Genomic DNA, 25,419 nt, shown 5'->3' with positions numbered 1-25,419 from the left:
TTCAACGGAGTTAATGTCTAACATCAACCAGTCCACGAAATCGCGCTAGCATCTTCCATTGTCCGAGGTAGGGACGTGTCTCTACCTGACATGAATTAGCTCTACTGATCATGGATTCCCACTAGAACCGCGAGAATTCGCTAACGAAGCCAGTCACTACTGAGCACATGATAATTATCAGTATGGGGTTGTGAAGGTTGTTAAGTTTTTGATTGAGATAGTGGAAAACTGGAAGCACTGGACGGACGTTCCTTCTGATTATGGGACTCCTCGGCAGTGTGCAGTGCTCTCAGGCTTTCATTGGTGGTCTACTATCAATATATGCACGATCAAAAACTCAACAGTCTCCGCAACCCCATACTGGTAATTTTTCTAGACACGATTTGTGTTGTTAGCGACGACTTTTAAGGTTTTCAGACATCAACAGACTGCTCAAGTATACAACATTAGAGAACCATGCTAGTATACACGTGCTCAAGCCCCTGGAAAACGGAATAACTACTGTCATTCATGCCGCTCAAAGTGGTGGAAAGAAAGCACGATCAATTCTGAAAGTTGATTTCCTTGCTTTGGTGTTTTTGAAGATAGACCTGGAAGCTTGTTAATATGCTGAGAAGCGTTTGAAGAAAGCTTGCTAGTTGTTGCGAAGTATGAGTAGCATCGCGTACCCACCATTGACCTGGTGTGAATATGTAACCGAGCGTTTTCATGTAGTTCCTTCAAGTTTCCCAGCTAAGAATGATTAGTGTGACACATTATTTCATGGTATCTCTTGATTACGCATGCAAATGACTTTGTATTATGACTAAATGGACTAAATATTTAAACGACAAGTATGTAAAATAATTAACACTTACACATGTTAGATTTTGGGTATTGGACACAGTTCTAAAAAAACACCAACTTCACTTGTTTGGGTTAGCACAATTTTGAAAATGTCTGTTGCTTCAGGTTGTCGTCTAAAATGGTCTACTTCCGTGGGAGATATCGTTAAAAGAACATCAACTCTTATAAATTATGCTCGTTCAGTCTATGACAAAGTGGGATCATCTAAACCTGACACTTTTGAGTCAGTTGTTCTGGTAAATTACAATACTGGTTGTATTGACATGTCTCTAGCCTATTTCTATGTTCGAAGCTGAATATCAAACAGAAAGGAATGCTATAGATTTCCCTCAGCACACTTTCCCTTGTAAAGCTATAAGGGATGCCAGTTGTGACGCCACTCGTAAACTTTCCGATGTTGAAGTAGAATTGGAGTAAGTTGACTCAGTCCCCATCTCGCGATTTTGGGGTTTTCCTTAAAGTCATGTGAAAACTCGTGGTTTCCCTCAGGCTTTGGGGTAATATTGTAGTGTCCTCAAAATTTCGCCTGAAACAAAGATTGGGGGAGATTGTTACAGCTTGTGCTCATCATGATGTGAATAAAACTTGTGTAATTTTTGCTTGCATAGCCTGTTAACTGCGACTAGTGAGGAATTATTATAATCAAGTACGTCATAAAAACTGATGTGATGTCTTATGTATTTTGTCTTGTGCTTAAGAAATAGGTTGATAAAACCTATGAAATATCAGTCAGCAACATCTGTGTAGGTCTAACCGTATAGCTGGCACGGACATGAGGCATTTTTTACACATTGTTTACTACTTAATTTATTGAAATATTCACAGAACCTTAATCATTGTCGTCAATGTCATAGATGTAAACTTCCTGACTGTAGAATTTAGGACAATCATAGTCTACAACAAAAAAAACGAATGACTCGTTTGAAATATATTGTCGAAAAAATCTGTATCTCCTTTTGGCATGAATGTTCGCTCTATTATTTTTCCTTAATTTGATTTCCTCGTGACGTACTAAATGTAGCCTGATTATAATTTACTTAAAACTAACTGTCATGTTTTACTACTATTTTTCTAAATTTTCATTGCCTAGGATGCGAAAGGACGTATTTGAGAAGTTTGTTTCAGTTCAAAAAAATATAGATTCATCATTCCCCGATGAATATCGTCGTTATGTTGATAGAAAAGTTCAGCTCGGTCGGAGAAATGGTTTGTTGCTTGCTTCTGTGTGATATTTATGAATAACTGTAATTGTGAACAACAGGTCTTCATCTGGATGACGATAAAAGGAAGTTGATAGAAGCCTTGAATAAGGAAGAAAATCAATTGTGCATTGATTTCCAACGTGCTCTAAATGAAGAGAACACTTTGTTAGAGTTTACAGATGAGGAATTGAGTATGTTAACAATAACAATGATAAAGTTTTAGATTAACTGAATAAGATGTTAATGACATAATTATGATAAGCCATGGTGATTATATGCTTTGTGTGTTAATTGTTTGCAGTGTTTTAAGGCTAGAAAGGTAGGAGATGGTTATATAAACATATCCAGTTACCAGAATTGCAGGCTCGCTAATGAATTTGTCGTGTTTTTGATTATTTTATTTCATTGGTTATGAATGTTATGCATTGGAACTGAAGAGCTATTTTTTCTTTCATGAGATAATCAACAGTGATAGTTCCCTTGAGCGACTCGTCTTGTGGCGATAAAACTGGTTTTTGTATATCTTTTGTTAATGCGACCTTCTAATATGCCTTTAGTTTAGCCACAAGTCCATTATCCAGTATCGGTGGAGTAAATCGTTAAGTTGTTGCCTCGTCAGTCATACAATTTTCAATTGATTTTTCTGTTTAATGGGTATTTGTTTGGAAATCAACAAAACAATGTATTTGTTTTTAATAGTTGTAGAAAGTATGACAGTTTAGATCCATTTTCTCTGTGTTGTTTGGTTTAGCGATTCGTTTGTGTGTTGTTATTAAAGTAGCAGAACGATGATGGATAAAACATACTTCAATGATGAAATGATGTAATGATTTTCTTGTGACAAACGGTTTTTGGAGTAGCTAGTAAAACGTTGCAGGTAAATCTATTTTCGTGTACCGTTTTTTTATGGAAATTGATATAGTTTAATTTGTTTGTTTTTAGCTGGATGTCCTGCTGATTTCATTGATGGTTTGAAAAAGGTGATTCTGTTTTTTTACGCGTTATGTTATTCTGTAGTTGTACATTCTTGACTTTTTTTCATGCAACCTAATGTTGTAATCAGTGAGGATTGTTATGCCTCAATTGTTGATTTTGAGCTGCAGTACTGAAATTACAAGTTAGAGAATGCGAACATAGTTTGAGTAATGTGTGATATAGATAGTCAACAACAAATTGTCTTAGGTTAATTATTTAAAGAAATTGATCATTAAAGATTTGTGTGGCGCATATGTATTTGGTGCCTCCTTGTACCAATATCCATGTGTTAAAATAAATAAATAAAAAATAAAAATTTGAATTTATCAACCACAGAATAAGAATCACATCTCAACGATTTCATAATAATAATGATATTAATTGCGAAATTTCCTGTACAAATTATTTATGTGCTGCCTAATATGTTATTATTTCTTTTTCAATGCACTTATGAATTAAAAATAGCTCCCTTCTGGCAAACGTGAAGTATCTCTCAAATATCCACACTACTTCCCGATCATGCAAAAAGCGTCTAATCCAGAAACAAGGAGAACATTAGAAACAGCTTTTAATTCGAGGTAAATTAAACGTTTGGCTACTGATTTTCTTTAGAGGCTTATCAAAAGTACTGGTCGTCATTATTGATAAATGAAGTTTAATGGGATTTGTATGGATGCGCTCCATCACCGTCTAGGTTTCATTTAAAATAAGTGGTTTTGTGTAACACACTTAATTTCCAACCTCTAGGTTGGAGGTCAGAATCCTGCTCAAACTAATTCGGTTTACGCTACTTGGTAATGTCACTAACCCTCCCACAACAAACAATATGGCCCAAGTCTATGAAAACAACTTTCATGAATCAGTAGATAATAGTTAGTTGAAGGAGATTTTAGAAATGTCTGGTTTTCTGACTTTTATTATGAACCTAAATTATAAATTAGTATAAGGTATTTTCTTATAAATTCACTTTGACTGAATTTATTTTCGACTTATAATTTATGTTTTTAGGTGTGTTAAAGAAAATTCACCCATATTGAAACGTTTAATGGAACTACGAAAAGAAGTATGTTATTTTATTTGTACCTGTAATTAAATAATTTCAATGTACATTAGTGGATTGAGAGTGGATGCTATTCACCCATCATTATCATTATTAGTACTGGTATTGCTGCAACATAATGTAGCGATGACATTCACATATACACTTTGGACTACAAACCAAACTGTATTGTGATATAGCTTCCTTATCTTGTTGATTAGATCATGGTAACCAGTGAAAGATGTAAAAACATTGTCCACAGATTTACTTTTAGCTGCTTATTCCAAAAACATTTAATTCAGTATAATTCATCTATTCTGTACAAGTTCATGTACACCCTGCTTCATGTCACACTTTTTTCAAGCGCTTTTATAGTCAGCCAGTCACTAACAATGTAGAATCCGTATGTGCGTACATCATTTCGAGTTGCCATACCACCTTAGCACAGAGATGCATTTGTCGATTCAAATTCCGTAGTCGTAGAAGTAGTAAAAGTATAAGCTGTAATCAGATACACTAGGGTTTCAAGATGTTATTCAAGGAGTATAATCGAGTGAAATAAATTGGGAAAGAGAAAAAAAGGAACATGAAGAATTCAGAAGATTAGAATTTGAGAGAACACAAAGAGTGGACGCACCTGCGCCATTGCAAACGATTTCGAGCCATGCCATTCAGGGTCTCTAACCATCGGTTGCTATCGTCTCGCGGATCCCAACCAGATAGTCTACACTTACCAACATGCCTCAGTCCACTTGTCAGTGACTTCATGGATTTGATCCATGCTTTGGTCTGGTCACCTTTATCTTTTTTCCAACCTACTCCTACACCGACGTGCGATACGTCGGGGCATTCTGAGGTTGGGCATACGTAACACATGTCCCAGCCATCTTAACTGATGACGTTTCACTACTTCATCAATTGACTTGCCATCCTTACCTAGTATCCGTTTCTTAACAACTACATTACTTGCTCGGTGGTCCCAGGATATACGAGCAATGCTTCAAAGACACCTATGATCGAATACTAGTTAGGACATTGCGATGTTATAGTAAGTTAACCGGAATTTAAACCTTTTAAACCCAGTAGTTGAAAGTTTGGTTCGTAATGACCATTAAACTTGTAATTAAAAAGCAGTGATTTGTATTAAGGTTTAACCATTTATTATGTATATTTCCATAGTTTAAATCATGAGTTGACCATAGCTAGATGAACATCGAAAAACTAGCAGTACTCGATGACTGTTTCGTCTTAGCATGGGACTCCTCAGCAACGCGCATTCTCGACTCCCTTGCGGAAATTGAACGCAGGACTTTTCGCTCGCGAATGCTTAACCTGTAGACCACGAGTTCCATATATTAATGATAGTCATGTAACGGATATTTCATCTTCATCTATGTCATACACTGACCACCTGTTAAATCTATCTAAGCGTCTAGGTCACCCGATTGAGATACACGTGAAACTGAAGTTCCAAAACAACGATTTGTTTACAATAGCGGTTCTTTATTGAATAATACACAAAATTTAGTTACAAACCTCAACTTTTGAGGTGTCTGGGGCATTTAAACGCGTCCTTCAAGAATGAAATAAAAGGGCTTCCTGTAACAGTAACACGAAGAATAATTACAACGTACGATAGTACAAAGGACAGCTGATAGCTGTGTCTAAGTTTGCTAACAGCTTATGAACAACCGAAACCCGAACTAAGAGCAAACATTGTGGAAACTTTTGCGTTTAAACAGATGCACAAAACTGTGGATAACCGCTACAGTGATTATGATGATAAGTACAATAAACGTTATAAGTATGTGTGAACATCTCAAAATACTACACTACAACTTGCTTTACAACATAAGTTTAAAAATTGTTGGAAATACAACTGCTTACTGAATGTAAATAAGTAGTGTAAAACAATATACAAAGGAGTGGAAAGGGAGCGAGTAGGAACAATGTAAGACAAACTTAACACCACCTCTCCGCGTTTTCCAACCAGTCCTAGCGTCGGAAAATAATGCACGACGTGGAGTTCTATGCGAAGACATTCGTAGGGCATTTCCAAGCCACCGAAGCTGATGTTCCAAGGTAGTGACACTAACTGAACTGTCATCGCTGTGTTCGAACACACGGCACCGAACCTCTCCATTACTAACATAGTGTTGCGTTTGGATTCTTCGGAGATAATGATGACCAAACACAGAGAGTCGTCTAACATCCTCAACTCTCAGAGGCCAGGTTTCGCAAGCATAGAGCAGAACTGCTCTCACCGACGCGTTGTAGATCCGACCTTTTACAGCCAGACTTACATCACGAAGGCGCCAAAGATGGCCCAGATTGGCATAAGTCGTTCTGGCTTTCACTATACGTGTATTGATCTCATCACTCACGCCACCACCAGCACTTATGCAGCTACCTAGACACACGAACTTCTCGACTACTTCTATCTGCTCACCATCCAGGGTGATTACAGAGTTAGAATCCTGCCAGTCTTGTAGAAGTACTTTGCACTTCAAAGGTGCAAAGCACATACCATACCTACGGACACTGATTGCCAACTGATTAAGTGCGGATTGCATGACTTGGTCATTATCGCACAGTAAGACAGTATCGTCCGCATACTCAAAGTCGAGAAGTCTTTCTCCAGGCAGCAGATCCACACCTCCATTACTTACATCCATCAGAGCTGTTTCCAGAATGTCATCGATGGCAAAGTTGAAGAGGAATGGTGAGATTGGGCAACCCTGTCTAACCCCACTGCTTGGATGGAACAATGGAGAGAGGTGGTTGTATGCCCTCACTCTGCCTGAAGTGTTTGCATATAGGGCTTTTAGGATGCTAATAAACTTCCGAGGCACACCCTTCTTCAATAGACAATCCCAGAAAACAGTCCTGTCCAACGAATCGAATGCAGCCCTGATGTCAAGAAACACTACGATTGTTGGCCTTTGATAAGTATGATGGTGTTCTAACATTTGGCGGAGGGTGAAGATGTGATCAATACATCCTCGATCAGAACGAAAACCAGCCTGCTCCTCGCGAGTCAATCTTTCTCGAGTTCTGAACAACCTATGAAGTATAACAGAAGCCAAAAGCTTGGACGCAATCAGTAGACTTATCTCCCGATAGTTGTTACAGGAACGACGTGAACCCTTTTTAAAGACAGGGACAACTATCGACTCATTCCATGATGTTGGTATACTCTCTAGCTCCCAGACCTTTGTAAACAACACAGTCATTCCCTTAGCCAGAAAGTCACCACCATCTTTAAAAGGGGCCGGAGGTAGGTCATCTGGGCCCGGTGGTTTGTAGCGTTTCAAGAGTTGGAGTTCCTTGCGGACTTCCGCCTCATTTAGTGTATACGTCGTCACAGGCCATGGAAGGCAGAACAGTCGAATCGATGTTGCTGGGGAAACAGACCAGTTGAACTGCCCTTCGAAGAACTCTGCCCATCGTTCAAGACTCCGATGGATGTTGGTGGTTGGAATCCCATCATCCTCGCAGATTGTTTCACTCACACCAGACTTCTTGCTGCCAGTAGCTCGGATGAATTGAAAGAGCCTCCGGTAGTTATCAGATGCAGCTGCTGCTTCCAGCTCATTGGGACGCTCCGACCACCAGGCTTCTCGGTCCTTATGCAAGCTTTGTCCAATTTCATTACGTAACATCCTTCGTTTGTGGTCAAACTCACGGTCAGTCGGAGTAGACTGACTGGCTTCAATGAGTTGTAAAGAGCCTGAAGAAACCTAGTGCTTGTAAGCGGGATGTTTCGCAAACCCGCAAGTGACTTTATTCGCCATTTTCATGGAATCATGTTATTGCAACTAACAGTCTCCTATTGGCATATGTGCATCCTGTGCGGATTGCCTCGATATTGCCTTCAGTCACAAACACTATAAGCTGCTAGCCACCATCTAGTCTTGTTGCACTGGTTGAGCTGGTTCATTCGCCATTTATCTTACCTTAGATTTTAAGCCCCAGTATTTCATCAGATAAACCTTTTTATTCCGTGTTTTTGTACACTATCCTCAGTGATGAATACTTCTCAGTATGATTGCTATTACATCACTTCGGCTTATTCACTATCTTATTCATTTTATAGATGTGCTAATGTGTTATGAAAACTTGAACTGTTGCACATCGATACCATACATATATATCTTAAGATCTTTCTTTGTACATTGTAAGTGGTTGTGACTTTCATTTTCTTCTATTACGTATTCTTATGTATAAATTTATTCTTAGCGTGCAACAATTCTTGGTTTTCCTACACATGCTGATTTTATGCTTGATTTACGTATGGCTAAAACTGCTCTCAACGTTGATAAATTTTTAAGCAACGTTGGGACTAAATTAAAGGAAGCTCAAGTAAAAGAGACTGCACGTTTATTGGAACTGAAAAAAGAAGAGGTAAGATTCGGATAAGCAAATTGATGCTTTCTCTTCATATTGTTCTATTGTGTTTTGTAATTATAGTTGTCAAAAGTTGTTTTACACGTGACATTGTTGTGAAGTTACCTTTGAGCAATATGCACTCGGTCTCAGCATGTTTAGACTAGAATGAATAAACTTGGAAGTAAACATAAGCTATTAAGCGAAGAAATTTATCTTTTCGTCGATTTCATTTACTCAAGCTGTACAATCGTATTTATATTTGTAATAATGGCTGATTAATAGATATAAAAATAATGGAAAAGGAATAAAAAAATGATAAATTATGGGGGTTAGAAAAAAAATTAAGACCTTGGTAGGATAAGGAATCAAACACACTGTTTTTGTACGTAAAGGTTAGGTTTAAATTAGTAAGTGGCTAAAGCCTCTACTGCGTATTATTCTGTACGGCACTTTGAACACTATGTGAAAGGATAAGAATCCCTTTTTTCACCGACCATAAATCCTTACCCTTTCCCCCTCACTCGTCTTCAGACAAGAAAACGCCACAGGTTTATGATCGATGAAAAAGTGAATTCCTGACCTTCCACATAGTGTTGAATGTATCACACAGCACAATACAATATTATTATTATTATTATTATTATTATTATTATTGACGGTTATATTTAATATTATGCGAATGCCTTAATCATCAATAGTATGCTTGGGGAAGTCTAGGGAGCCGGTTTCGACCCGATATTTCTGAATATTTATAGTAGTGCCATGTCGTTTGAAAACAAGTTTTAGATGCTGGAGATGTGATTCTCTGACCTGATATTGAACCAAACAGTCATCAACATACGCATGCACGAAGTCAAGACCTCGGAATACGATAAATTTGTGAAAAGTTTGTTCGGGATTTAAACCGAAAAGCATGAGCAAAGGTTCGTAGAGTCCGAAAGGAGTGACGATAGCCGTTTTAGGTCTGTCGTTTGTAGCCATAGAAATGTGCTTGTACGCTTTAGCGAAATAAAGGGAAGTTTGACCTTTCAAGGTAGCTGTTAGGTGGTGGATTTGCAGCAAGGCGTAACAATAGGGATTGACTTTTTCGTGTTACGTCGCTGATAATTACTAGTTGGATGACAATTCTCGCTGTTCTTTTTAAAGTCTATGTTCAAAGGAGATGCCCATGGGGTATTAATGGCCAGGTAATTCTCAAGTTCATTATATGATCGAATTCGTTTTCGGCCAATGTTGGCTTTTCGCGAGCTGTTCGCCATGCTTTCGAGAATACAGGTGGCTCTGTAGTCGTAATGTGGTGTGTGACAATGCTAGTTATACACGGTAGTTGCAGTCGTGTTCTGTACAGTTTAAGATACTTGTCGAGTATCGATCGGAAGAATGAATCGATCATATGTTTAATCGTGACCAAGCATAACCTACAGCCATAAAGTGAAATTTCACAAACAGATAATTTAGTATTTCCATCTACTAACCTCCGTTTCTTTTCACCGATGAGTAGATTATGTTGTATCAGATCTATACCAATGATTAGCATAGAAACGTCTGCAAGAATAAAAATCCTGTGTGTGGGCTGGCGTGAACCCACGTTAAGGTGAACAAATCTTTCACCTTTGGCGGAGATCGGTTTTTCACTTGCCGCCTATAAGTTGAAGACTAGATCTTGTAAACGATCATTAGTATTCACAGGAAGGACCATCATTCACTACTCTCGGTGATATTTGTGTCACACTCACCATGGTTGAACTTAGTTGTTCACGGCTTCCCATTATAACTTGGATAATTTGTTAGTTACAAGTAATCGCATTATTATTATTATTATTATTATTATTATTATTATTATTATTATTAATTACAGTGTGTTATATTGACTATTTATATGTGAAAGGGTCGTGGATGCTTACTGCCACAAAGTAATAGTTTCACGCTACGTTAGAGGTAACTATTGGATGCCTCCTGATTTATAGTAGATTGTTTAAGTGAATTGATTCAATGAAGCAAAACTTTGAATTCCCATCTATTCATGCTGTTATTTCATCTCCGATTTTGCTAATATGGTTTGACAATTTGAGGTGGTGCATTTTATTCTTACCCACTTCTGCGTTGATAGTAAATGACTGACTGATTATTATGTAAATTATATTCTATTCTAATGTATCATATTCGTTACAAAAACATGAATGTCGCACTACTGAAAAGTTCTAACCTAAGTCGACACAATCGCTTAATGCCAGTGCTCTTTTATTTTTAATCGGTTCTACTCATTTGGTATTTTCGGACCATAATGAAGATCCTTTTCAGTTGTATTCTTCTTTCCGACCTTCATTTAATGTATATACATGGTTTATTTCTCTCTTCCAGTGTGACCGTTTAGGATATACGTTTAATAATTGCCTAAATCCATGGGATACACGATATTATATGAATATGGTTAAAGAACGAGATTATTCCGTCGATGAAGTGGCTCTAAAGAAATATTTTCCATTGGCCACTGTAAAATCAGGTATATTGCGATTGTATCAACAACTGCTTGGTTTAAGATTTGAGCGTGTTTCGAATGCAGAAGTTTGGCACGAAGAGGTAGAAATGGTTAGTTTACAAATTTGGTATATTGATTCTTCAGTTTGGTCAAGACTGTATTGTTTTATTTCTAGAGCTAGCGGTATAGTGCTCGACTTCCCAAACTGAAGTAGTTGAGTGTGGGATTGAGACTTATTACATTGTGATTAGATTTTACATAGTGATAACACAGTGGAGCTATATTAGCTGGGAAAATGATCCATTTAGGTTCTACAATATCAGGAAGGTCGCTTGGAGAATATAGTATAGTTAAAAGCAAGAACTGAGAGCAAGTCTGAGAGCGATATCGTTGTACTAAGTGTACTGGTATGTGACGGCAGTAAGTTGGTGATTCTCTCAAACAACTAGCATTTTCAGCGATGCTGCTTTCCGATAACGGACTAAAAGTATTAGAAAGTGTAGGCTCTGAAAATAGTATAGGTCAGCTTGTCCTACGGATTTCTGTCGTCAGTGGTAAGTTCTGCACGGAGCTAACACATTAAGAACTACCCCCAAATAGGCCTTGTGTGGTCGGCCTCGAACACTTGTCATTTGGGCATTGTGGTTGCGCCCCTAGGTCGTCAAAATCACAGTGTTAGCAACCAGGAAGTAAAAATCACTCTGGTTACATAGAACAGCACTCAACTGATCAACCCATCGCTATGCACACTTGTTCAAGGTAACGCTTATATTATTATTATTATGGATATCCTTCAGACTGTGTAGACGGAGCAGTGACTCTCGGTTTCGGTGTTCGACGTTTAGCCACTAAGTTGCACGTCTGAACCTCACCATGACTACTTCGGTTTCGTCAACGAAATAGCATCGATAGCCGTCACTTGAAGTGTGTCTCGAAGCCAAGCACACAAATCTGTACGCGGTTAATGATAGTATCCCTACTGCTACATCGATATATTTGTTGAGTAATGAATTTCAGAAACTCGATTATATACTTTTGTAGTTGATGATATATACGCACATATTGAATTATGTAAGGTCTATGCCTTGGTCATCAGTCAATTCAATTGTTACCTTCATCTATGAATTTAATGTACCTTGAGTGTTTCCCTGTTGAGTATTAGCGATTTATATTACTAAGCATTATTTCTATCTAATTTGTTGTATGAGGGCTAAACACAGTTTGTAAAGCTTATGTCAAACTACTGACTATTCAAGTGCAATTCAATCGATTCGTAGTGTCAATAGTTCTCATAAACAGTATGAACATGCCATATTTGTGTTTATAGGTTGAGAATTCGTTTATCTTGGAACGAAAAAGACATTCAATTTATGTGAAATACTATATACACTGTCTTAATTTTTCATAAGTATGTACAAGTGATATCTGTCCAGGTGAGCTAACTCCTTCTATTGATTCATCTGAATCGTGTAATCATTCGAGAGATAATTCTAGTGATGAGTCGTGACTGGTGGAGTCTAACGGTATCAGAAGTGGGGCAGTTATCCACCACTGATGATGGTTGCTCAATATCACATATTGGTTTGAGTTAGAAATGTAAACTGCTAGATGCGAACTCAGTGGTCTAAATGTTAATTTCCCACCACTAGTCCTGGGAATTCTGTGTTCAATCCCCAATGGTGTTATAGATGCATACTACTGACAACTTTCTTACTGGTATGAAATGGTTATTTAGTGCTTCTAAGTCTTCAACAGTTGTTTAACTAAAGTCAGTCCTTGATGTAAACTATTTTCAAATGTTATTAAAAACTTAAAAATCATTTAATTTTGTAATTAACTGTGAATCTTTCTCTCTGTTTGTCTGTATAATTTTTCGTTGTAGTATTCAGTGAGTGATTCTCAATCTGATAGTTTGTTAGGTTATTTCTATCTTGACCTGCATCCACGTGAAGGTAAATATGGACATGCAGCTGTATTCGGTTTACAACCAGGATGCCGTAGATTGATGAACTCCAATAATATTACAGTGGATGAACATAGTCATTCCCCATCATTGGTAACCTCTGAACGTCAATTGGCTATAGCAGCAATGGTTGCTAATTTCACTGCATCAGATAAAGAAACTGGTCAAGGTTTTCTATTACATAGTGAAGTTGAGACATTTTTTCATGAATTCGGTCATTTGATGCATCATATTTGCTCACATACTGAAACAGCTTTATTTAGGTGAGTAAATATTTTCAGTGGTTGGAGTAAATGGTGATGCATTACTTAATTATTTACGTCTGTTGCCCCTCGTGGGACATGGGTTGTTGAATAGATTCCAGTCAACTCTGTCTTGGGTTCCCCTCAATTGTTGCCAAGCGCTATTCATTCTTACATGAAATTCAGTTATTCCTTACCATTAGTTTTTGTTATAAACCCTGTCGTTGGGTGAAAAGTTCTGTTATGCGGTGTTGGTGGTTGGAGAAAACACGGATTAACACTGTTTTCGTGAATATTAGTAATATTATGAACGCTTATCCCTTAGTAGTAGTTAAAGTATGGGTATCCTGTCACAATCTGGTTTGGTTACATGTCGCTGCGAATTCAGACAAGTCATCGTTATCCTAAAGACAGCCGTGGGTATAATATTATGATTAAATACGTTATTCTACCTACTCAAAATATCCGACTACCTATGCTTAGATTAGTCCACTAACGCATGCATATAGGCATGACTTATGTGCATAATTATTTGATTCTTAGCATTAAAGCTTCTTGAGCATGATTGGTCTTCTTGTTTTCTCATAAGTGATGTAGTTAAATGTCATATAGCTTATGAATTTGTGACGATTGGACTGGGAGATCATAACATTGTTGTGTTGTGGTGTATGCTACATATGTTTGCCGATATAATTGATATGTAACACCAGTCGAAAGTGAAATGTCTACGAACAGAAAGTTGAGAAGATTAGAATGCAGAGGAGAGAAGGAAATTGAAAGTAATCAAGATAACAACGAGAATGAAGGGACGGTGAAGCTTGTAATAGACGATTCAAAGATGATGTGCAAATCATATATGATTTTCACATTTTGTTAAACCACTGTGTGACCGTGCATTAAAAAATAAATTGGTTATCCCCATCTGAGTGTTCATTCACTACACTATTTCTAAACTCATTTAGACTCATCAAGATGTTTTATTCATTGACGAGATTACTTAAGGGTCGACGGAGATAGACTTACTCTGTATAGTAGAATCCAATGAGGATTTTTAATCCTAATTAGACATCAGATTGTGTGAAGGTGTATACCCCTTGAATATTGGATTTTGAACTAGAGACAAAGCATTGATAACATTTACACCATGATGAATAAAGACTTAAGTTATCCCGTTGTTGATATTGTTGACTGAATTTTGATCAGTCGTTGTTGACATATGTGTATCGTGTGTAGACTATCTCGATATAACCACTTTGTCGTAAGTCTTATGGACTCGATGCGTTGTTGCTAGCAGTAGTGAATATCAAGAACGAGATAATTCTAAACCCTTACCATTAATGGTTATGCAAACTCACTAGCTCATGGAATAGCAATTTTGGCGTTTTGAGTAGAACATACTGGGTGTGTGCCCCAATGTGACCATCGATATACTGTAATGAATGTAGATTGAGCTACGACGAGTCTCAAATAGGAAGATGACACGGGCGTTCAAGATTTCACTGCTCTTTACTATCCATTTATTATGTTGATAACATTTGTTCTTATTTACTTGTTGTTGTTTTTTTTTATCTCTGAAGTGGTACAGCTGTAGAAACAGATTTTGTTGAGTGTCCATCACAAATGCTGGAAAATTGGGTATGGAATGTTGACGGACTGAAAGCGCTACTTGGTACAAATGATGATCCAATTCCAAAAGATTTATTAGCTAGTCTAATTAATTCACGTATAGCAAATGCTGGTCTATTTTATTCTCGACAAATACTTTTAGCCTCATTCGATCAAGCCATTCATACAACGAACTGGGAAGTGAGTTTGATGTTTTTTGGTAAAGAAAATAATAGGTTCTTGATGTTTGTTATTTTATCGTTTTTTTGGCTTAACGTCGCTCATACTAATTAGTTTGAGTTTATAGTCAATCAGTCTCACCGTATGCAATCATCTTGTAAATTTCTGTACTACCCTATCCGTCATTAGTGGGTGATCATTTTATGCCGTGTTAGTTCTACATTGTGTTGACATTAAAAGATGCTGATGGAGCAATCTATAAAATGATCAAAATTCGGCGTTTTTGTACTTTCTGATATGAAAGAATGTTCTCGACTGGTCACAAACGGAATCGTCAGATGTTTCTATTTGGTCAGATATATACAACTGATTGTTCACTGAATAAGTGACCAATGTCATTTTTGTTAATTCTGCATTTCACCAATCAAGTTACAGCAACATACCCATTATTCCAATCAATTAGATATCGTGTGCACTAAATCCTTCACTTGATAACATGAAAAACATAGTGCACGCGATATGCAGTCATTCAGACTGGAGGTGGCTTAATCGACAGATTCTGACTAACATCAGTATCATAGCTAAACAGACATGATATTGGTTACTGGTCAGTGACCAATCAATGTTTCTTCCTCAGTTCCACAGGCGATCATTCACAAGTCTAGTGTTTTCAGTTGTAAAGTCTCAGATTGCAAACGTACTTGACATTAATTCCATCAATATTACAGATGTATCTTGATGATAAGTACCAACTAGCTTGAAACTGAATAGCTTCAATCAATTAATATCAAGTAGTAGCTGATCAGTGACATAATCCTCAACTTTTTACTTTAAAGAATGTTACTCGACTTGTAGAAATCATCACTGTACATTTGATATCAGTATTTATTTTCAAAATAGCCTTAGAATGGTAGATACATTGAAATAATATTAATTGTATTAAAACGCTTAAATTTAGGTTGAATACTAAGATAAATTAGTGAGAACAGGCTATGAAAACGTTAAAATGACATTGTCTCCAATACATTGGAAGAACACGAGTAGGCATAATGATGCATAACACAACCGTAACTCCATTCAATTCTGGTTCCTATCATTCAACAATAATTCAACTACGTATTATGGTTATTTGTAGGATTTTAATCTACTTGAACACACACACCTAGATACAATTCCGATCAGATGTTAGTAACTTCTTGGATTTATTGTAATGCTCATCTTCATTCACACAGCTAAGTCTGATACAATAATCGTCACCGAAATGGTTCAAAGACATTTCGACGAAATACCTCAAAACTGATATTGTTAGTACGGTTGTATTCATTTTCTATCTTATAATAAATATTGATGGCGCCAGTGACTCAGTGGTTTAGGCTCTCAACTTTCAACCACAAAACTGTCATTTTTTATCTGGTCAATACAATGTTGAGCTTTGGATGATGTGAAAAAGTCCACGTATCTCTTCTCAAATAACCAAACCATAATTTCCCCGTGAAATATTCAATTTTTTTCTCTTATTAAGTGTTGGTCGTGTATAAATTTTTCTCATCGTTATTATTATGATAGGTTGGTTTAAAGAGGCAGTTGAATTTTGTAGTTTATACCACAAACTGACCTTGGTTAGACAACTATTGAATACCTGGAAAACACTGTCCAGTTGTTTCGTCTCAGTAAATATCTAATGGTTAGTCACTTGTTGTGTAGCCTGCTGAGTTCTACCTTGGGTGGGGTGGTGGACGTGCACTGCTAATAATTTCCATACTAGGACGGAACTGCTGTCCATTGCTTCTCGATTTTCGATAGTTTGTTTAAAATCAGTTGATGTAAATCACATCATAATTATTATTAACATGTTTGTATAACTTTGTTTCTAATCACATTTTGTGTTGTGCCTCATTTTTCTGACACAGGATGATCCACTAGTCACGTTTACAAATTTAAGCAAAAAATGGATTGATATTGAACCGACACCTGGTACTTTTATGCCTGCATCATTTGGACATTTAGCCGGTGGATATGATGCACGTTATTATAGCTATTTAGTAAGTTTATGATTCTAATTGATCATTATTCTTACTATCATCACCACCCGACCGAAGCTGCTACCTTGACGCGGTGGTCGGGCTTGCTTATCGTGATGACCCAACCGAGCTATATTGGCTGGAATATATGTTCCTGTAGGTTCTACCATGCCAGGCAGGTCGATTGGTGAACGGTAAGACTAAAAGCAGCAACTCAAGGTCTGAGGGCGAAGTCGTACTGCTGACTGTAGAGAGGTGTGACAGCAGTAAGGTGTTTCCCTCGGACAACCAGCATGACAGAGATGCTGCCTTCCCACAAGAAGGGGTGGGGTTAGCTAAGGTCGACCCTAAAAATGTCACACCTCACCTTACCTCACGGATTTCCGTCTCCGGCGATAAGGCCCTTTGAAGAACGGAGCTAACACGTCAAAAACCTTCCACAAAAAGGCCGTGCGCGACCGGTCTCAAGCGGTTGTCCCTTGGGCTCTGCGGTCACGCTCCCAGGTCTTTAAGACCAACACTAATCCAATTTCCTTTTCAGGTTCCTCAAGAAATACCCTTCCACTGTGTGGGCAGCCGGGAATTGACATCAGCCCTCATACTCGTAACAGCACACGAGACCAAGTTGGTCACATTTAAATCCTTCCTACACCTCCTAATACCTCTCTTATCTCCATGACTAACCCTCCTCACGTCTCTTTATCACCTCGCACCGCTAGGGCAAACGATTCGAGTACGTGGAACGCTATTCCTGGTCTCCCGAAACCACACTCTAAACTGCACGTAGGAGCTTTTAACGTACGAACACTTTGCCAAATAGGACAACAGGCTTCCTTAGCTAGGACTTTAGAATCTCGTGCCACCGATGTGTGCTGCGTCTCCGAAACGCGCATACAGGATCCGAGTAGCGTCATTCATTTGACCTCACCATGCCAAAATTAAGAACCGACTCGATTTACGCTTCGTGTATCTGAAAGCCCTGATTCTGCTTCCCGTGGCCTCGCCGGTGTAGGTATAGCATTGAGTCCTAGGGCAGAACTAGCTATCTTAGAGTGGATCCCAGTAGACAGTCGTTTGTGCGCTGTCCGACTAAACGGAACAGTAAGAATCCGGAAAGATAGGGACACTCGTCGTTGCCACTTCGTCGTCTCTGCCTACTCTCCCACTGACTGCAGCTCAGATGATGTAAAAGATGAGTTTCACAGAAAGCTTTCGGACCTTCTCCGAAAAGCTAGGCGCTGTGATGTGGTAATAGTGGCCGGTGACTTTAATACTCAAGTAGGTAAACTAAGCGATAGGGAAAGACACCTAGGTGGATCTTATGGTGTCGTGGCTGAAAGAACAGATAATGGCGACCGTCTGTTGCAGCTATGCTCAGATAACCGCCTGTTCCTTGCAAATACTAATTTTAAGCATAAGGAAAAACATCTTTTAACATGGACACCCCCTAATTCGTCCCAACGTTGGACCCAAATAGATCACATCGCTATCAGCCACCGATGGAGGGGCTCGATAGAAGACTGTCGCTCATTCTGGAGCACATGCTTAGATTCAGATCATGCTCTAGTGCGAGCGCGTATTTACTTGCGTCTTACTGGACGTAGGAAAGACGCTGCAAGGAAAACTCATAGGGGCCTACTTAATGATAGTCAAGCTAAGAGTATATTTCAGGAACAACTAGGAAATGTTTGGCAGCCATGTATGTGATGTCCACCCCGATGCAGCATGGAATGATATCCGAAAAGCTGTGGAAACAGCAGTGATATCTGCTCGTAAGGTAAACCGTAAAGTTAGGGAGAAACACTGGGTCTCAGCAGCATCTATCGTACTGATAGATGCTCGAAAACTCATTCCACCTGGCTCTGAACATAATGAAGAGCGGAGTCAGCTTAAGCGCAAGCTGACAAGAAGTCTACGCAATGATCGTGAACAGTGGTGGGTAGCGAAAGCAAGAGAGATGGAAAAGGCAACGGCAATAGGTAATAGCAGACAATTGTTCAGACTCGTTAAGGAAACCGGAATTAGGAACCCGACCGTTAGCGAAACAATCTCAGAGAAAGATGGACATATTATTCATTCTCAATCCAGGAGATTGGATCGATGGGCAGAACACTTCAGGGATCAGTTCAACTGGCCTTCAGCCACACTTCGGTTTCCCACGATCTCTAGTCAACCTGAATGGCAAGCTAATGCAGGTCCTCCGTCCCTTTACGAATTTGAAAAAGCCATAGGAAATCTGAAGCGAGGGAGAGCAGCAGGCCCTGACGGGTTTACTCCTGAGATTTTTAAGGATGGTGGTCCAGTATTAGCAATGAGATTAACCGAGGTCTTAGGTAGAATTTGGGAACTGGACGTAATCCCATCTGACTGGTCTCAATCACTGATTGTGCCAGTCTATAAGAAAGGACAAAAGTCCTCTTGTGACAACCACAGAGGAATCAGTTTGACTAATATAGTGTCTAAAATATTAGCTTCAATAGTACTTCGACGCCTAATCAAAGCTCGTGAAGAGCAGATTAGAGAAAACCAGGCTGGTTTTCGACCTGGACGTGGTTGTATAGATCAGATATTCACACTACGTCAGGTTCTAGAACACAGACACACATTCAGACGCCCCACAATGGTAGTATTTCTCGATCTTAAGGCGGCATTCGACTCTGTAGATCGTGAGGTTCTATGGAAGTGTTTGTCACTGAAAGGAGTACCAAAGAAGTACATTAACCTTATAAAGCCTCTCTACTCGAACACAACTGGTCGAGTGAGAGCTTATGGCGAACTGTCACCAGAATTGATTACCTCAAGTGGTGTTCGTCAGGGCTGTTCACTCTCCCCATTCTTGTTCAACTTTGTCGTTGACGTACTTTTAGAGATACCACTTCCCTCGTCTAGATTTCCAGGGGTTGAACTTCTACCGGGAGGTTCACTTGTTGACTTAGAATATGCAGATGACATAGTTTTATTTAGTGAAGACGCTGACAAAATGCAGAGTCTTCTGACCACTCTAAGCAACAATGCAAGCATGTTCGGGATGCGATTCTCTCCCTCGAAATGCAAAATGTTGCTTCAGGATTGGGTTGCGTTGACACCCGAACTAATGATAGGGAGTGAAGTAATTGAGCGTGTCGATCGCTTCACTTATCTTGGAAGTCTCATCAGCCCTTGTGGTCTGGTGTGTGACGAAATCTTAGCACGGATACAGAAGGCTCGACTAGCTTTTACCAACTTGCGTCATTTATGGCGTAGGCGAGATATCCGTCTGCTAACCAAAGGACGTGTTCACTGAGCAGCAGTTCGTTCCGTCCTACTTTATAGCAGTGAAACGTGACCGGTAAGAGTAGAGGATATTCGTAGGTTACTAGTATTCGATCATAGGTGTCTTCGAAACATTGCTCGTATATCATGGGACCATCGAGTAAGTAATGTAGTTGTTAGGAAACGTGTACTAGATAAGGATGGCAAATCAATTGAAGTAGTGAAACCATAATCTTCCCGATTACTGCTTATACTCTTGTTACCTCTACCACTACGGGATTTTAATCAACAACTGCATCTCTGTGCTAAGGTTGTGTGGCAACTCGAACTGATGTACGTATGTACGAAGTTCTACGTTGTTACTGACTGACTATCATCAGCATTGTTGTTCAATATCCTGTTGTATAATTTATATATGCCGATTGCAAGTTTACATGTACGTGTACACTCTACGTTTAGCAGATAATTTAATGCTATTCTTCTGCTATCTATCTAAATTAAAATTAGTTGTGGATAGAGGGAATTTCGAGACTCTTCAATTCAAAATGGCTATTCAGTCACCTAATCTCTATTACTAAGTGAAACTAAACTAATCAACATTAAGTTGTTAGTCTGTATGTCCGAAATGCAATTTATACTCAATTTGAAAATTGTTTAGTTTGCTGAGACAGTTAGTAATAATGGTAGACGTCACACACAAAGTGTGGAAAATGTATACTACTACTTATTTATGCTTAACTACTGAGTGACACGAAATGATTAAAATTCTCGTTCTGAGCGTCATCTACCTATTGCGCCATATGCAAACACAACGATTTCGAGTCATTTATACCGGCCATCGATAGAACTCGATTAACATTTATGACAAAGTAAACATAATACTGGCTGCACTACTTATTGATCAATCAGCCTTTTTATTTGTTTTGAGTAAAAACAGATTTTAATGACAGCGACGCTGCCTTCCCAGAAGGAGGGGTGGGGTTAGAAAAGGTCGACCTTAAAAATGCACACCTCGCCTTATCCCACGGATATCCGTCTTCGGCGGTAAGGTCTCAACAAGTTCGGAGCTAACACAAAAGTTACCCATAAAAAGGTCGTGTGTGACCGACCTCAAGCCGTTGTCTCTTGGGCACTGCGGTCGCGCTCCCAGGTCACTAAGACCACTTCCTGTTCAGGTACCTCCAGAACAACCCTTCCACGGTGTGGGCAACCGGGAAGTGATAACCGCCCTCATACCTCTAACAGCACTCAAGACCACTTCTAACCTACTCTTACATCAGACAAAATCGCTCGTCGATGTAAACAGTTATTGAGCATACATAATATATATCCCAACCACCTTAGTGGATAAGGATTAACTATCTCATCAACTAATTTGTCATTCTAACGTAGTGTCCTTTACTAGTAGTAAATTTGTGGTGTTTATACTGTTAATCACATTCTCGTGTTGTTAACTTCGGTATCCGAATATTTAGCCAGATTGAAATGAATCAGACGAGTAATTCAACAATGTTCTTAGCTGACGAATGCTTTGAATAATTACAGAACAATGTTGAAAATTTAATCCAACGGATTGTATCTAAAGAACTTGAGGGCGATGTTTTCTCTGTTAGATGTAAGAATTCTAGACTCACTGATCTTTTAGGTTGACGTCACTAGCTGTACTTCCCACATCTTTAATGCTCCCTAATTTTTCCGGGAGCATAATTTTGTAACGCATACTACATTCAAACATATAACATTGATAAGTAGTAGAAGTTGTTAGTAATAATTTTTAAGATTTACCTATAAACCAATTTAAACAGAAATCCATGTCCTGTTTCATTTACTCTGTTTTGAGCGATCAGTTAATTTATCCCTATTTTATACAAAAATCCCATCTCACGTTCCATTATACAAACTTGTTATTATTAATGGCTTTAAATTTAAGCGATCATTTTGTGATCTCTTGATTTTTATTGTCAGATTTCTCAGTTATATTATTGATCACTTATGCCGCAGTATTTAATACTGTGATCAGTTGTTTAATCTATTAAACTTGAAAAGTTGAATTTAAGATTTGCATAATCCTAGATTTTACCCACTAATTAGTATCATAACGTACGTGCAAATAACTTACAGAATATAAGTATCATTTTGTTGAAATATTGATATTTTATGCAAACACCTTTGAAATTTAGCGCAAATGGGCTCCAAAATATATATGCGCCACACAAAATATTGAGCTTTTGTGTGGGTTGGGACACTGCCCAGGTGCCCGGACCGAAGCAAGTTTTCTTATGAGGTCACCCAGAGGTCTGATCCGCAGGGCAATAGAACAACTGTGACGACGGACCACGGGTAAACTCGAGGAAGCTGTAAGAGGCTCAGAAGGGGCCGAAGATGTTCCATCCAATCACCTTTCGGAAGAATATTCTAGAATTCATACATGTAGCTTTCCGATTGGATAATGCTAATAGCCCCCTGTATGCGGATTGGAGGACTGTAATGATGATTTCGTTCTTGCTAAAAACTATAAATACCGTCCTACTTTATGGCAGTGAAACATGGCCAGTAAGAGTAGAGGATATCCGTAGGTTACTAGTATTTGACCATAGGTGCCTTCGAAACATTGCTCGTATATCCTGGGGCCATCGAGTAAGTAATGTAGTTGTTAGGAAACGTGTACTAGATAAGGATGGCAAATCAATTGATGAAGTAGTGAAACTTCATCAGTTGAGATGGCTGGGAAACGTGTTACGTATGTCCAACCACCGACTGCCTCGATGTGCGATGTTTTGTTGTATAGGAGTAGATTAGTAGAAAGCTAGAGGCGGCCAAACCAAAACATGGCACAAGTCCATGAAGTCACTGACAAGTGGACTGAGGCATGTTGGATGGTGTAGACTATCTGGTTGGGATCCGCGAGACGATAGCAACCGATGGTTAGAGACCCTGAATGGCATGGCTCGAAATCGTTTGCAATGGCGCAGGTGCGTCCACTCTTTGTGTTCTCTCAAATTCTAATCTTCTGAATTCTTCATGTTCCTTTTTTTCTCTTTCCCAATTTATTTCACTCGATTATACTCCTTGAATAACATCTTGAAACCCTAGTGTATCTGATTACAGCTTATACTTTTACTACTTCTACGACTACGGAATTTGAATCGACAAATGCATCTCTGTGCTAAGGTGGTATGGCAACTCGAACTGATGTACGTACGTACGGAGTTCTACGTTGTTACTGACTGACTGTTTTGAATAATATTCTTTTCATTTGTCTTCTGTCTTCTTATTGCGACTTGGAAGGGTTTTGGTGTTCTAGTGCTGTTATCCGCGGTATATCAAGAAATCAGCATTCAAGTTATAACAACAACGTTTGTAGATGCAGTCCCATGGTAGCCCATGACCGGCAATAGGTTCACACGCCATTTGTTCTCTTAGGATTTCTGAGACCATATGCTCCATTGGTTTGCGATCAGGGTTTCCCAAAACCCCTATGTGGGTCCTCTGTACCCATCAACTCGGTTAGTGTTACGGACATTCGCTTTTCGTTCTCTTAATTTCGTTACACAACACCCATACTGCGAGAAGGCAGTGAGTAGGACTTCACTGACAGTGGCTATATATATATAGCCATATGAGAGCATTTCGAGGAGAGCGGACTCTCTTTACCCTCCGCGTGGGGGCTCACAGTGTCATTTTGTTGAAATATATTGATAACTACTAGATTAGCATGTAAACGTTAATTCTCTCCTATTATGTTTCTGAACTATAAAACGGCATGAACAAAAAATGCATGCTCATGGGTTAAGTAAAACAAATTTTGTGAACTTTACATTGCTTGACGTTTGAGTTGCCTACAAAAGCCCCCTGAATCCCTATTGACTTTTTATTCCAGACAGTTGATTAGTGTCAAAAATGTTTCTCTGAATTAGTGGTTTTCACTTCAATTGTTTGAGTTTAAAATATTTAATTGTAAATAATTGCTTAGTTTTGATTATTTATCTGATGTACTCTTCGCCTCTGTTATTTATTATTACTTAAAGTGGAGTGAAGTGTTCAGTGCTGATATGTTTGAATCACGTTTTCAATGTGCTATAGATGGTGGTTGCTTAAGTAAATCAGTTGGAAGAGATTATCGTGAGAAAATTCTCCGTCCTGGTGGTTCTAAAGATGCTGCAGATATGTTGAAAGATTTTCTTGGACGTGAACCAAATGATGATGCTTTCTTCAAATTATTAAATGTTAATTTACCATAATTGAAGTCATTTGTCTTTCAACTTTTATTTTTGTTAGGGGAAAAAGAAGATTTAATTGTTCTTTGTTGAATTTTTTTTAATATAGACGTTTCTGGACTTTTTAATTTGATTGTTTTAATGTTTTGTTTTTTCCGTGATGCTTTCAAAAGGATTATCATGTAAGGCATGTAATTGCTTTTTGCAGATATTTCGAAGTGATTCCTTAATGAAACGATTTCCGATAATATTGCTATCGCATTCCGTTTAGCTGGTTTTGTCCACACTGTTTTCTGTGTTCAATAGATGTGTTGAATCCAGCACATTCGATAGTTATTCCACTATATTCTGAATGGGGCTACGCACAACGTTTTCAGTGCTCAATTATGATATTGTGGGCAACATATTCGGGTATTTTCCTTAATGTTCAGTGGATAGGTATTACATGTTAGAGTGAAGTTTTCATTACGGCTACCTAAAGACATCCGTAAATGTTTGATATGAATATGTCTAGTGTATTACAGTCCAATATTTTGGAGGGAAAACACAGATTTCATGAAAGTTAGGGTTTGTAACGCAATGTCTAATGTAGTTGATACTATGATACAACACGGATCCACTGGATGAATGAAAACGTTACCGAAAGTGCTGCATACGACATATTTCTTGAACATTAAATGTGTTGCTCACATCTTTGGTATTTTATTTCAAAGAGAATAGCTAGATTAGCCTATGGCTATAGATTAATGGGAATATTGATCAATTTGCATATTCAGTAGCATACAAAGTTTTCACCTCAGCATTGTTTGTTTGTCAGAATAATATATTTTTCAGTTCTACCGAGTCAGAACACTAATTGTTTCCAATAGGTCATGTAAACACAATTGTCTGCTGAGTGATTTTAGAAAACGTTCTGAGGATGTGAGAAATAATTAGAAAATGAAGAAGTATGTTTTCAAATTTAAAGTTAATGACATGAAAATAAGGTTGATAATACGTGTAGTCTGCT

The 25,419-nt window shown here is 38.4% G+C and overlaps 1 protein-coding gene across 1 annotated transcript; it reads left to right on the top strand.

Moving 5' to 3' along the window:
* Positions 1 to 704: 704 nt before the first annotated feature.
* On the top strand, positions 705 to 24,550 carry THOP1_2 (Thimet oligopeptidase). The gene is made up of 14 exons (XM_035732891.2): positions 705 to 833; positions 867 to 1,082; positions 1,120 to 1,259; positions 1,937 to 2,052; positions 2,108 to 2,239; positions 2,991 to 3,028; positions 3,489 to 3,601; positions 4,032 to 4,086; positions 8,302 to 8,466; positions 10,813 to 11,040; positions 12,813 to 13,156; positions 14,713 to 14,941; positions 16,831 to 16,962; positions 24,222 to 24,550. The coding sequence occupies exons 2-14, from the start codon at positions 936 to 938 to the stop codon at positions 24,432 to 24,434; spliced, it is 2,052 nt and encodes a 683-aa protein (XP_035590030.1). The 5' UTR covers positions 705 to 833; positions 867 to 935; the 3' UTR covers positions 24,435 to 24,550.
* The last annotated feature ends 869 nt before the right edge of the window (positions 24,551 to 25,419 follow it).

This window comes from Schistosoma haematobium, chromosome 3, assembly GCF_000699445.3.
Source record: "Schistosoma haematobium chromosome 3, whole genome shotgun sequence".
In the NCBI taxonomy this organism is placed as follows: domain Eukaryota; kingdom Metazoa; phylum Platyhelminthes; class Trematoda; order Strigeidida; family Schistosomatidae; genus Schistosoma; species Schistosoma haematobium.
This window is presented reverse-complemented; position numbering and strand designations above follow the sequence as displayed.

Bases quoted from the DNA above. Each gene is read 5' to 3' on its own strand.
- THOP1_2 (XM_035732891.2), top strand. From the start codon at position 936: ATGTCTGTTGCTTCAGGTTGTCGTCTAAAATGGTCTACTTCCGTGGGA. The intron at 2,240-2,990 runs GTATGTTAACAA...GTTTGTTTTTAG, and splicing joins GTTTACAGATGAGGAATTGA to CTGGATGTCCTGCTGATTTC. The intron at 3,029-3,488 runs GTGATTCTGTTT...AATTAAAAATAG, and splicing joins TCATTGATGGTTTGAAAAAG to CTCCCTTCTGGCAAACGTGA.